At 32.2% G+C, this 13,222-nt stretch overlaps 1 protein-coding gene and 1 long non-coding RNA gene across 2 annotated transcripts; one reads left to right on the top strand and one right to left on the bottom strand.

Moving 5' to 3' along the window:
• Nucleotides 1-2,685: 2,685 nt before the first annotated feature.
• LOC113363609 lies at nucleotides 2,686-3,975 on the top strand. The gene is made up of 3 exons (XR_003365929.1): nucleotides 2,686-2,940; nucleotides 3,019-3,117; nucleotides 3,203-3,975. It is a non-coding gene; the product is annotated as an uncharacterized LOC113363609 (long non-coding RNA).
• A 2,357-nt stretch (nucleotides 3,976-6,332) lies between these two features.
• On the bottom strand, nucleotides 6,333-7,975 carry LOC113391072. Its single transcript, XM_026627045.1, has 4 exons — nucleotides 7,441-7,975; nucleotides 7,232-7,378; nucleotides 6,839-7,159; nucleotides 6,333-6,757 (listed from the first exon to the last, which is right to left on the bottom strand). The coding sequence occupies exons 1-4, from the start codon at nucleotides 7,973-7,975 to the stop codon at nucleotides 6,333-6,335; spliced, it is 1,428 nt and encodes a 475-aa protein (XP_026482830.1).
• Nucleotides 7,976-13,222: the final 5,247 nt, after the last annotated feature.

The raw sequence follows: 13,222 nt of genomic DNA, 5'->3' as shown, positions 1-13,222 counted from the left end.
GTAATGTATTTTTTACATCCCATTTTACATTTCTAGTGAGAATTTGCTTCCAAATTTGATAATTTTCAGGAATTTTCAGATACGAATTGCAGACGCCAGTGTTTCTTTATATAAGAACCATACATTGAGCTTTGAAAAACATCCCAGACCTTTCAAGTTGTCACAAATTGTTGAATTTATTTAAAAAATTGATAGTTGATAAATTTAAACTCAATGGGATCTGGTGTATCATTATTAGCCAGTTTGCATCAACTAATACCTTTCTCGAGTCTTCATTAGCTTCAACCGTACTTTTTGGATGTGGCGCATGCATCTTTGACATCAAAATACCAGGAACAAAACTTAGCAAACCAGTTTTGGTACTGTCGTACTATCAACGTGTCGTTTATTAACATTTCATTTTGACAAAAACATTTTTGCCTTTTTCATAGCAAAAGAGTAAAATATGTCCAAAATGCTGCTTGATTCATTCATGAAAGTGGTCATGAATTGTTGAATTTGATAAATTTAAACTCAATGGAATCTCAGGTATTGTTATTAGCCAGTTTGCATTAACTAATACCTTTCTCAAGTCTTTATTAGCTTCAACAGTACTTCTTGTACGTGGTGCATCTTCGACATCAAAATACCAGGAACAAAACTTAGCAAACCAGTATTGGTACTGTCGTACCATCAACATGTAATTTATTAACATTTCATTTTTGGGATCGTTCAAGTATTACATAAGCAGATTTATTACATTTACCCCCCCATCCCCCTTGTTAACAAAAGTAAGCAAAGCTTTTACCCCCTACCCACATGCTTACGTAAACATTTTGCAATTAATGTATTGTTTTTTTTAAATATTGCAATTATTATGTTATAATTATAATTTAAAAATAAGAAAATAGATTTAGGATGTAAAGATTTTACTGATATGGTAATGAACATAAGGTAATAAAATTATTATAATCTTACGAACATAACAAACTTATTTTAAATTTTGGTACACATTAAATTCAAATTAACAGTCTTCAGTCCATGAAACCCGAATCCATGATTCTAAGTTTTCGATGACATTGGATTGCTGCTCAGTGTTGTAACTCTGCTCACTTTCATCCGATTTTGAAATGTCTACATAGTTCTCATCGAGCCATTCAACATCATGGAGCTCTAAATTTTGAATAATGCACATCAGTTCATTAGCAAGACGAGCTCAAGCAGAGACAATGTAAGGTTGCCATTCGGTCAAGAAATACAAATACCACCTATGACGTAATCATCATCTAGACTCTCCTGCCCCCCATGTCATCCAAAATAAGCAAATCAATAACCCCCCGCCCCCCTATAGTGCTTACGTAATACTTGAATGCCCCTTGACTAAAACATTATTTTTGCCTTTTTCATAGGGAAAGAGGCAAATATGTCCAAAATGCTGCTTAATTCTTTCATGAAAGTGATCATGAATTGTTGAATTTGATATATTTAAACTCAATGAGATCTGATGTATTGTTATTAGCCAGTTTGCATCAACTAATAACTTTTTCGAGTCTTCATTAGCTTCAACCGTACTTCTTGGACGTGGTGCATCTTAGAATACCAGGAACAAAACTTAGCAAACCAGTTTTGGTATTGTCGTACTATCAACGTATCATTTATTAACATTTCATTTTGACTAAAACATTATTTTTGCCTTTTTCATAGCAAAAGAGAAATATGTCCAAAATGCTGCTTAATTCTTTCAAATCATATAAAAATTACAAGGCTCATGTTAAGTTAAAAAAATACATCTATATTAATTAAAAAAACGAAGTAACTTTCCGACAAACGCTATAATACAAATTCAATTCACAATTAGTCAAATAAAAAAAAATCTTGAGGGAAAGAAACGAGAAAGTGACATAACCTCAAACTACTCACCGGCATGTTTCCTTCATTTTCATTTATCTAATAACAGGGCAAGCTTACCCGACAATAGCACTTTTAAATCTATGTAAATTATATCTAAGTAAGTCTCATAAAAGTCATGTATTACTTTATTATTCATAATTATTATTATATCAGCACATGTTTTAAAAATGCAATGTTGGACGACCACAAACATATTTATGCACGAGTTAATATAATACGTACGTTCTTGAGGTTATATTAGAATAAAATTTAATATTTTAATACATATACTGTTTAAATAATTAAATACACAATAAGATATATCAAGATAAATATGCCATGAGGTACTTACAGAACATAACCAAAATGGTCGAGGGGAGGGCACTGCTAAATAAAATTCAGGAGACATTACATGTAATTTAGATTTAATCAACGACAATCATAATTCTTAATAAGTGTAATATCGTAAACTACAAAACCATTATTTTATTATATTGTCCATTAACCATATTATTGCATTGTCTAAGTTTCACGCCATGAGGCACATTTAAAGAATTACATACAATAAATAATAAAGGCGCCTTCACACTTGTTCACTGTACTGTATGCTTAAATAACACGCTACCAACGCCATCATATACAAACGTCAGTGCTGCCAACAATATCATAGAGCAAAATTGTACATAGGCCAGAAAAAAACTGAAGCCACCTAAGTGAAATACAGCCATGGCCGGTAATCTCGGAACAAACGTCTGTAACCCGAGTTTAGTTAGAGCCCCTGCCGCCGGTCGCGCTTGTTTTTTTTTTTTTTTTTTTTTTCACTTTGAAATAGAATTTGACATATGACAGATACTTAAATTAAACATGGCGTCCATTGTAATAAATTTTTCATGGAGAGATAACCTAGACAATATAATAAATGCTTGTTAGAGTAAAAAACAAATAAGCTGTCGAAGTGCATTGTTTAACGATGAAGAAATACCAAGAAAAATGCATGTATTATGTAGTTCCAGCGAGAAACGACGAAGTAAAAGTAAAATAAGTAATAATATTTGCCGGCTTTCAATCTAAGTGAGTACTTTTATTAATATGCATACTTCGAATTACTTTCATTTGATTGTACTATTCTGATATGATTTTTCATTACAGTTTAATAATTCAGAAATAATTGAGACATTTAACTATATCAATACTAGAAATTTTAAGGTTATAAATAGACAGAGAGAATTCCTGTCAGCTCTCTGAAAGGTATGTTATTAAATAACTAAATATAAATTAATCTTGTTCTAATAATGTAGGATCATAACTAATAATTCTACATCGATTTTTTCAGCAGTATAAAAGGAAAATACGTTCAAATGTAAAATGTTTAGACGGTTTACTAAACACATTCACAAGTGTACAAGTATTGATATGAGATGAATGAATACACAGGAAAAAACAATAAGAATGAAGTCTGAAATGTGCTGAAATCTTTGCTGATCTCCCACTAATATTGAACAGTACGACTCGTAATTATATATTAAGTCAGTTTGGAGAACATACTAAAAACACTAATGATATAATCGTAAGTGAAAGGAAATTCTCAATTAATGGTGAAATTCTAGCTAGTGCAAAGGTTAATTTAGGTTTGGCTATGTCACAGGAAAAGTTTTTAAGTATTAATAATTTCATTTTGATATTACAAGAAATATTATTATCTGTGTTGTTTAATGATGATAAAGGGAATCACATTGTATAGATTTTCAGGAACTGTCAAATGACAGGCAAAGTATAATCATGATTAATGATAAAATTCTAAAAAGCAAAGGGATAAAACACCCTTAATGTGCACTTGCTTATTGCATTTGACTATTCTGAAAGAGATGTCAATAGCTTTACTCTAAAATGTCTTATTGTAGATGCTATAAGAAAACTATTAAGTACTGTTATAATAATATCAATGATTGTTGTTTTTCTTTAAGACAATGATAATAATGACATTTTGAACAAACATTTGAATGCACATTAACAATAGCGCAGAAAAGATTCCCAAATAGAGACTGTACATCATAGATATTATGTAACTTAATGTTAATCAAAATAAATATATATGTAAATATATATATATATATATATATATATATATATATATATATATATATTGGTTATATATTGATCTGAATCAATATCAATCAAAGAATTGTGGTTATATATGTATATGTATATATATAAATAATATATACATTCATGTACATTTCTATTCTTTTTGTGCTCAGCTTGAAAGGCTGATATGCTAAAATGATATTACACACACATATATATATATATATATATATATATGTATATATATATATATATATATATATTTGTATATATATATATATATACATTGTGGATAGCGTGTACATTTAAGTACATTTTTATGCTTTTCGCACATAGTTTTTACAGCTTACTACCATCTATTATAATCATATATAATGTTATATATATATATATATATATATATATATATATATATATATATACATTGTGGATAATGTGTATATTTATGTACATTTTTATGCTATGTGTGCATTGTTTATAAAGAGAACTATGTAGATATAATGTAGAATGTTTTTGTGAAAAATAAATGCTTCAAAAATTTTTTTTTTTTCAATTTTTCTTTTTTTAAATTTTGAATTAAAACGGTCCATATAATTTTGGTTCATTTCTATAGTATTTTTTATACGCACCCGTTCAGGCGACTAGTGCCATCTGTAGCGCGGGGCTTCAACTAACACAGGAATGTGGCAACGAAATATGGCCCGAGAGAGCGATCTATATACTCTTCTTTTATCTATGAATACAGCTTTATTTTTAACTTCCCGAAGGAGAAGTTTATGTTTTCATCAAAAAATCCGATTCGCTAATTTTATGTTTTCTCGACGTTTCAAGCCATTCTGAATCGAATGAGACCAAATTTGGAAAAAGTATGTGTGTATGTGTGAACAGATTTTTTGCCGTAAAACGCGTTTTCTCTATAACGGCTGGACCGATTTCAAAAATTTAAAAGCCATTCGATGTATCTCGATGAGGACTATCGTTCCTGAGTGCGGCGATCGGCTGAGCTGTTTCTTTGTAAATTGCAGAAAAGTGAAAAATTTTTCGTTTTAGCCCGCAATTCTGAATCGATTCTGAAAATTCAAAAACCATTCCATAGATATTGGTTGGGAATCGTGCTGATTAGTTTTTGGTAAAGATCGGCCGGGCCGTTTTCTTGTAATAAAGTTTTTTAAAAAAAAATTTCGACGAATTTTTATGATTTTTTTTTGACGGTAGATACCATAGTTTATTAGGTAATACTAAAATATTACGGCCCTACGACAACTCGTTTAGCTTCGTCAAAGCAAATTCGTCAAAGTTTGCAAAAATTGGTATCGTTTTTTTGACATTTGTCAAAATTAGACCTTTGATCGACGTTTTCTCAAAAACGCCTGAACCGATTTCAGAAATTTAAAAGCCATTTGATGTATTTCGGTGACGACTATCTTTTGTCAGTTTTGTTCGACGATCTGCCAAGCCGTTTCTTTGTAATTTGAAAAAAAGTGGTAAACTTTTCGCCCACATTTAAGCTCATCCTACCGAACCGATTTTAAAAAATCAAAAACTGTTCGAAAGATATTAGTTGGGAATGGGAATGATACTGATTAGTTTTAGGTGAAAATCTACCGAGCCGTTTTCTTGTAATTAACTGTTGAAAAAAAAATTAAGCCGATTTTTATGGATTTTTTTTTAGTGATATATACCATGGTCTTATAGAACTTACTGAAATATTACGGCCTTACGACAAATAGTTTGATTTTAAAAATTCATTAAAGTTTGAGAAAATGAGTAGTTCTTTTGACATTTGTTAAAATTAAAATTAGACTATTTACTTTGTATAATGATAGAGTACTTGGTCTTGAACATAATAAACCATTAAAGTCCTGGAAATTGGTTCAATTATAAAAATTATTGATTTTTGAAAATTTGCTTTTAGAAAATACTCCGAGTCAAAGTGTTTGTTCGTTTTCAATTATGTGTAATAAATCCACTCGGAATAAGTCAATTATTTAAACATATCGGGAAGTTTATGTAACTTGCCTCAAGGCTAAATACCAAACCAACTAGTTTATCATTTAATGATGGTAACTAGTGGTGTATGGTATCGTGCCCCAAGGAAATATTAAAAATGATGTATTCATGTATAGAATACGATCATATAGACGTTTCTCTCCTCTGATTTTTACGTTCAGAAGGAATACTCAAAGGGTCCTCCGTTCGACGTGATGGCGCTGCTTTTGGCATTAAAATTAATGGCGCAAAATTTGAAATAAAAATTAATGAATTTTAGTAATTGCGTATTTGAAACTAAATTTGGTATTATAATCTTATTATGTTTTGTATTAATAATAATAACAAAAATATACTAGATAATATTATATTATAATAAATCAGAAAGCCTATTTTGGAGTTGATTTTGATCGCTGTGTTGCGATATGTTTCTGTATGTTTGCGTCTTGAGTTCTTCGAAAGCTTGGTAGTACAGCAGAAAATTCAGCAAAAGCTCTTGCAAATGCTTTACTCTGTTTATCTTGTACTGCTGTATCTTTTATATTAAAAATTTCATTCCTAAGAAAATCTAACCCGGATATGATTGAAGACCATGAATCTGTTGCAAATACAACATTGTTTCGCTGTTCTATTATATCTGTTGTATTATTATCAAAACAGCTTCTTAATTTGTTTGATTTTTCAAGCATTTCCGTTTCCAAAATGCTATTATCGAACCCCGTATTAGTAGGATCTAGGGATAAATTTCCTTTGTATGCACTATCCCGAATATTATTGAGGTTTTTGTCCTCTGAAACTCCTGTTATTATTTCATCTGTAAAAGACATAATTACAATAATTATTAAAAGAAATATGAATCAAATTTCATAATCATGCTGAAAAACTAGAAACTTACCCTTGATATTTTCTTTTGAGTGTTTATCTAATGAAATAGATTTGTTGATCTGCTTTGTATGTCCTATATGGGTTTTCCAAAACCGCACTTTAACTGCATGATTACCATCAACAGTGCAAGCGATCCTTGAAGGGCATGCATATCCAGTTTTGATAGTATTTTTAGTAGAAGTGCGTATTGTGTTTTGCTGCTCATAAGTATATGACCTGTGACAGTTATAATATTTTGTCTTGCAGTTCTTTGATGTGGTATATCCCGAATTTCCTTGAATGTAATGTGAATTCTCCTTCTGTTCGACATCCGATTTCCATAGTACAAAATCTGCAAAAAAGCAACATATGTAAATAATTGTATGATTACAGACATAAATTATGAGAAAAAATGATTTCTTACCATTTAATGTTTGAAACACAACTTCTTCATAATCAATTATGGTATTGTGGTGAGACTCAAAATGATTGTAAAAATTATTATATCTGGAGAAAACCAAATAGCATTCAGGAAATGGACATATAATCCTTTTATTTCTTGAGGGTGTACCTATAAGAAAAATATCTAAGTAACACTGTAAAGAATAAAAGTAATGTATTACTACTACATACCTGTAAAATTTTCCTTCAAACTGAGTGGACAATTGGGAATAGGAGATGGATGAAAAGTAACTTGCCTGGATGAATTGGAGGGTTGTGGCAATAAAGCCATATGAGGACGTGTCCCAAGAGGAGCTGAGGTAGATGGATCAGAATTAATATTTACCTTTGAACTGAGTGGAGATTTGGGAATAGAAGATGGATGACAAGTAACTTGCGTGGATGAATTGGATGGTGAACCAGAGGATTTCGGAGAAAACAAGTGTGTTGAGTGTTGAATTAATGACACAGCTGAGGTAGTAGATGAAGGTAAGGACTTGGAACGAACTAAGGACAATGTAGAAGAAGTTGGTGGGATATTGGCGTGCACTTGGGTGATATGTCGTGTTAACGAACGTTTATTCTTAAAAGTTTTTTCACACAAGGAACAGGCATTAGGATAAACAAGTCTGGGATTCTCTCCATGTTTCCGCCTCATGTGACGAAACAATGATGCACGGTGTGCGAATGAAACCTGGCACTCTTGGCAGAAAATATTGCTATTCATGTTTCAAGTTAAGTAAGAAATTGAAAATGAATGATAATGAAAATGAGTTCCTTAATTGGATTGTTTGTTAAGAAAAAAAAGTAATGAAACCTAAACCTATTTATAATTATCCATAGAAGGTAAGCCTAACTAGAATAATCCATAAAACGTAAGCCTAACTATAATTATCCATAAAACGTAAGCGTAACTAGAATTATCCATAAAACGTAACCGTAACTAAAATAATAAAATGTAATTCCATGTATAAAATGTAAGCCTAACAAAAATAATAAAATGTAATCCTATGATTAAAACGTAAGCCTAACAAAAAAAATAATAAAATGTTACCCTATGCGTAAAACGTAAGCCTAAATTATTGTTTAAAACACAATTATAATTAAAACATTCTTTAAAATCTAAGCTAGACTAAAATGAATTTTGAATGAAACACACAAATCTCTGCGAACATGACATTTCTCTGTCATACCAACTTCGTATGTTGCTCCCTAGACAATGGGTCTGTTAATAAAACAAGTCTAACAACATTGAAAGACAAAAAACCTATGTGCCGCCATTCGCAACAAAACTGTCAAACGTCAAACGTCAAAATAGTATGCATATATAGGGTGCGTTCGACTTCGACGCTTACGTGCTGTGAGCGCTCACGCTTATAAGCACGAATTTTTAGCGTTCGACTTGGCCGATAAGCGCTCAGAATCGATAACTAAATTCCGTTCGTTTTGGATACTGTGAGCGTCAATAACCATCAAAATGGCGGTAACGGTAATTGTGTAAATTTTAGTACTTTCTGGATCATTCAGCGGGATTATAAAGAATTTAACAATTAATAAATAAATGAAATTTGGTTTGCTTATGCTTAATTCACATTAATATTAAAATTAAAATTTAAAATTATTTAAAATTAATTAATTTAATATTAATATTAATACTAAAAAATAAATGTGATATACAACTTGGCATTTTTGCGGGATTATAAAGAATTTAATAATTAATAAATAAATAAAATTTGGTTAGCTTATGCTTAATTAATAGTAATATTAAATTTAAAATTATTTAAAATTAATTAAATTTAAAATTAATCAATATTAATATTATTATTAAAAAATAATTGTGATATACAGCTTGCCATTTTTGCGCGATTATAAAGAATTTGACAATTAATAAATGAATGAAATGACAGATAGTAAAAACAACTGACGCTCACGCTCACGCTGCCCTACCTCTGTGGCGTGAGCACGTATGAGCGCAAAATATGTGCTACGAGCATCCCACCATGGTGCTACGAGCGTACTTATGTGACACTCACAGCGCCAAGTCGAACGATGAAAGCGCGCTCATGGCGTGCTCACAGCGCGTAAGCGTCCAAGTCGAACGCACCCCAAGTCGAACACACCCATAGTATATATATGTTTACTTATGTTATAGATAGATAGATAGATAGATACTTTATTCAAATTCAACATTTACAATTTAAGTCAATACAATTATACTATAATATAACTAAACTAATATCAGTTATGTTTATGAACAACTCTAAGATTAACCTAATGACAATTAATATTTATCTTGGATTAAAAAATTCATTAATTGAATAGATAGGTTGATCTATAAGATGTTTTTTAACGGCAGCATTGAAACCATTCATGCTTTGACTCTTCCACTCATTGGGGAGCCTGTTGTAGATCTCGACACCCAGCTTGTTCCTTTGCGAGGATTTCAGCTTCAGTTTTGGAGGTACAACAGCATACCTGTTCCGCGTGTTGTGGCCATGGACGTCCAGTACATGATTTGTTCTGTCTGCATGGACCGCAATCGCCTGTTGGTAGATGTAGAGGCTGGTAACAGTCAGTATTCTAAATTTAGTAAACAAGGGTCTGCAGTGCTCCCGAGGTGAGGCTTCTCCGATTACAGCCCTTACAGCCTTCTTCTGTAAATCCATTATCTTGGAGGTATGCGCCGAGTGTCCCTATGCCAATATTCCATATGAGAACACAGACTGAAACATGGCAAAGTAAGCCTCTCTGGCGCATTCCTCATTTATAATGTGCCTAACTCTTTTGATGGCATATATTGATTTTGAGAGCTCAGTACATATTGAATATAAGTGCTTCGCCCAGGTTAGCAGGCTGTCCATAGTGAGACCCAAATATTTAACTTCCTCTCCATGCAGCTCCTTATGTCTCCTACTGGAAGTAAAGTTAATATGGACAGTTTTCCTATTGTTTAGTACAATTTTGTTGGCTGAAAACCAGTTTTCAACTTGCTTGTAGGCTTATTGAATTTTTTCATTCATATTTGCGATGTTCTCGTCCGCAACCGCCAATGCCGTGTCGTCTGCAAATTGCGTTGTGTGGCAGCTAATGTTCGGTGGTAGATCATTCACAAATATAATAAAAAGAAGTGGTCCAAGAATACTCCCTTGGGCAACCCCTGCATTTAATCTTGCTATCTCACTTCGTTTATTCTTCCATTCCACAAACTGATACCTGTTACATGGGTATGATTGCTTCAGTTTAAGGGCTACGCCTCTAAATCCATAATATTCCAGTTTCCTGAGAAATATGTCATGTGGAACACAATCGAATGCTTTGCTGAGTTCGCAAAATAGTGCCCCACAGTGTTTATGATCTTCCAGTGAATTTGATATAAAGTTCAAAAAGTCTAGCACAGCATCAATTGTGTTAATTTTCTTTTTGAATCCAAATTGAATTTTTACAAAATAATTACCCATTATTATATTGTCTAGGAGTATACCCATGGATAAATAAGCAACTAGTTGGTTTGGTATTTAGCCTTGAGGCAAGTTACATGAACTTCCCGATATGTGTAAATAATCGACTTAATCAGTAAAAAATAAATTAATTTATGAGTGATTATAAGTATTCTGAGTGGATTTATTACACATCATTGCAAACGAACGAACGAACACGTTAACTCGGAATATTTTCTAAAAGCAAATTTTCAAAAATCAATAATTTTAATTAATCAATAATTATAATTGAACCAGTTTCCATAGGACTTTAATGGTTTACCATGTTCAAGACCAAGTACACTATCGTTATACCGACTAAATCATCTAATTTTATTTTTAACAAACGTCAAAAAAACTACTCATTTTCTCAAACTTTAAATTTTTAAAATTAAACTACTTGTCGTAAGGCCGTAATAATTCAGTAAGTTCTTATAGACCATGATATATATCGCCAAAAAAAGTTCCATAAAAATCGGCTTAATTTTTTTTTCAACAGTTAATTACAAGAATCAGTATCATTCCCAACTAATATCTTTCGTACAGTTTTTGATTTTTTAAAATCGGTTCGGTAGTATGAGCTTAAATCTGGACGAAAGGTTTAACACTTTTTTCCAAATTACAAAGAAACGGCTCGGCCGATCGTCGCACAAAACTGAGAGACGATAATCCTCATCGAGATACATCAAATGCTTTTTAAATATCTGAAATCGGTTCAGGCGTTTTTGAGCAAACGTCGATGAAAGTTCTAATTTTGACAAATGCCAAAAAGACCAAACTAATTTTTGCAAACTTTGCCAAATTTTTAAAGCTAAACCAGTTGTCGTAGGGCCGTCATATTTTAGTATTATCTAGAAGACTATGGTATCTACCGTCAAAAAAATAATCATAAAAATCGTCGAATTTTTTTTTTTTAAACTTTATTACAAGAAAACGGCCCGGCCGATCTCTACCAAAAACTAATCAGCACGATTCCCAACCAATATCTTTCGAACGGTTTTTGAATTTTCAAAATCGATTTAGAATTGCGGGCTAAAACGTAGACGAAAAATTTTTCACTTTTCTGCGATTTATAAAGAAACGGCTTGGCCGATCGTCGCACAAAATTGACAAACAATAGTCCTCATCGAGATACATCGAGTGGCTTTTAAATTTTTGAAATCGGTCCAGCCGTTTTCGAGAAAACGTCGATTTACGGCAAAAAATCTGTTCACATACACGCACACACACACACATACTTTTTCCAAATTTGGTCTCTTTCGATTCAGAATGGCTTGAAACGTCGAGAAAACATAAAATTAGCAATTCGGATTTTTTTATGAAAACATAAACTTCTCCTTCGGGGTGTTAATAAGGGCTGCAATATCATTTGGGTCTTTATCATCAATTAAAAATGTTTTAATGGGGCCTTATTGATACTCCGTTAACGCTGTCAAACAAGCAGTCCATGAACTTCAAAAATTCACTAGTGGCATAGGTAGTTGCCGAAGCATCTACCCTGGTAAAATATGAATTTTGAAGTCCATTGGCTACACGCTTTGAGAACACTTGTGCCGCTAATGACACCTTTATGACTTTCCAATATTTTTGATAAATATGTTGAGCGGTTAAAGTGGGACAACATCGATATATGATTAACTTAGAGTCATACTCATAAAAACTCAGAATATCACTCCAAGCAGCTTCGAGTTGTACCCCCTTTGTGCTGGTAAATTTAACATTACATTTTGCAAAGTTATTTCTCAAACACTTCAACATATGAGGAGGATCAAACAAAGGAACTATTGGATGCCCGTTCATTTCGAATTCTAATCTATTATTATCATTACTTCTACCATAACGTTTATTAGTCTCATTTATAAGCATGCTAACAGCTTTGCGATTTGCGGGGTATTGATCGCAAACTGTTGCCACAATGTTTAAATCAATACTAAGTAATTTTTCACTACTTCTTCAATGCAGCATTTCAAATTGAAAGCATTCACACCACCATCAAAAAAATAAAAAGCAACTGGCCATGTCCACTGTTCTTTAAACCCTTAATCATAAACACCAGTGCCTAGACAATATAATAATGCACCAGTGCGTGGTCTGCAAATGCTTCAATTTTACCATTAGCAAGCTCTTCAAAAACTTACAATATAATCTTTTGTGCAGTCATATGTTAGGAGAGTTGAAAGTAAAATTTCGTCAAACATAACAATGCAATATTTAACTTCCCGAAGGAGAAGTTTATGTTTTCATCAAAAAATCCGATTCGCTAATTTTATGTTTTCTCGACGTTTCGAGCCATTCTGAATCGAATGAGATCAAATTTGGAAAAAGTATGTGTGTGTGTGTGTGTGTGTGCATCAACAGATTTTTTGCCGTAAATCGCCGTTTTCTCAAAAACGGCTGGACCGATTTCAAAAATTTAAAAGGCATTCGATGTATCTCGATGAGGACTATTGTTTGCCAGTTTTGTGCGACGATCGGCCAAACCGTTTCTTCGTAAATAG

Source organism: Ctenocephalides felis, unplaced genomic scaffold, assembly GCF_003426905.1.
Source record: "Ctenocephalides felis isolate EL2017-DRISC unplaced genomic scaffold, ASM342690v1 CF-g0.4_SCAFFOLD_00845, whole genome shotgun sequence".
Classification (NCBI taxonomy): Eukaryota; Metazoa; Arthropoda; class Insecta; order Siphonaptera; family Pulicidae; genus Ctenocephalides; species Ctenocephalides felis.
Note: the sequence above shows the minus strand (reverse complement) of the source record. Positions and strands in the feature narration are given on the sequence as shown.

Bases quoted from the DNA above. Each gene is read 5' to 3' on its own strand.
- LOC113391072 (XM_026627045.1), bottom strand. From the start codon at position 7,975: ATGAATAGCAATATTTTCTGCCAAGAGTGCCAGGTTTCATTCGCACAC. The intron at 7,379-7,440 runs GTATGTAGTAGT...TTTTTCTTATAG, and splicing joins TTTGAAGGAAAATTTTACAG to GTACACCCTCAAGAAATAAA. The intron at 7,160-7,231 runs GTAAGAAATCAT...GCTTTTTTGCAG, and splicing joins TGTGTTTCAAACATTAAATG to ATTTTGTACTATGGAAATCG.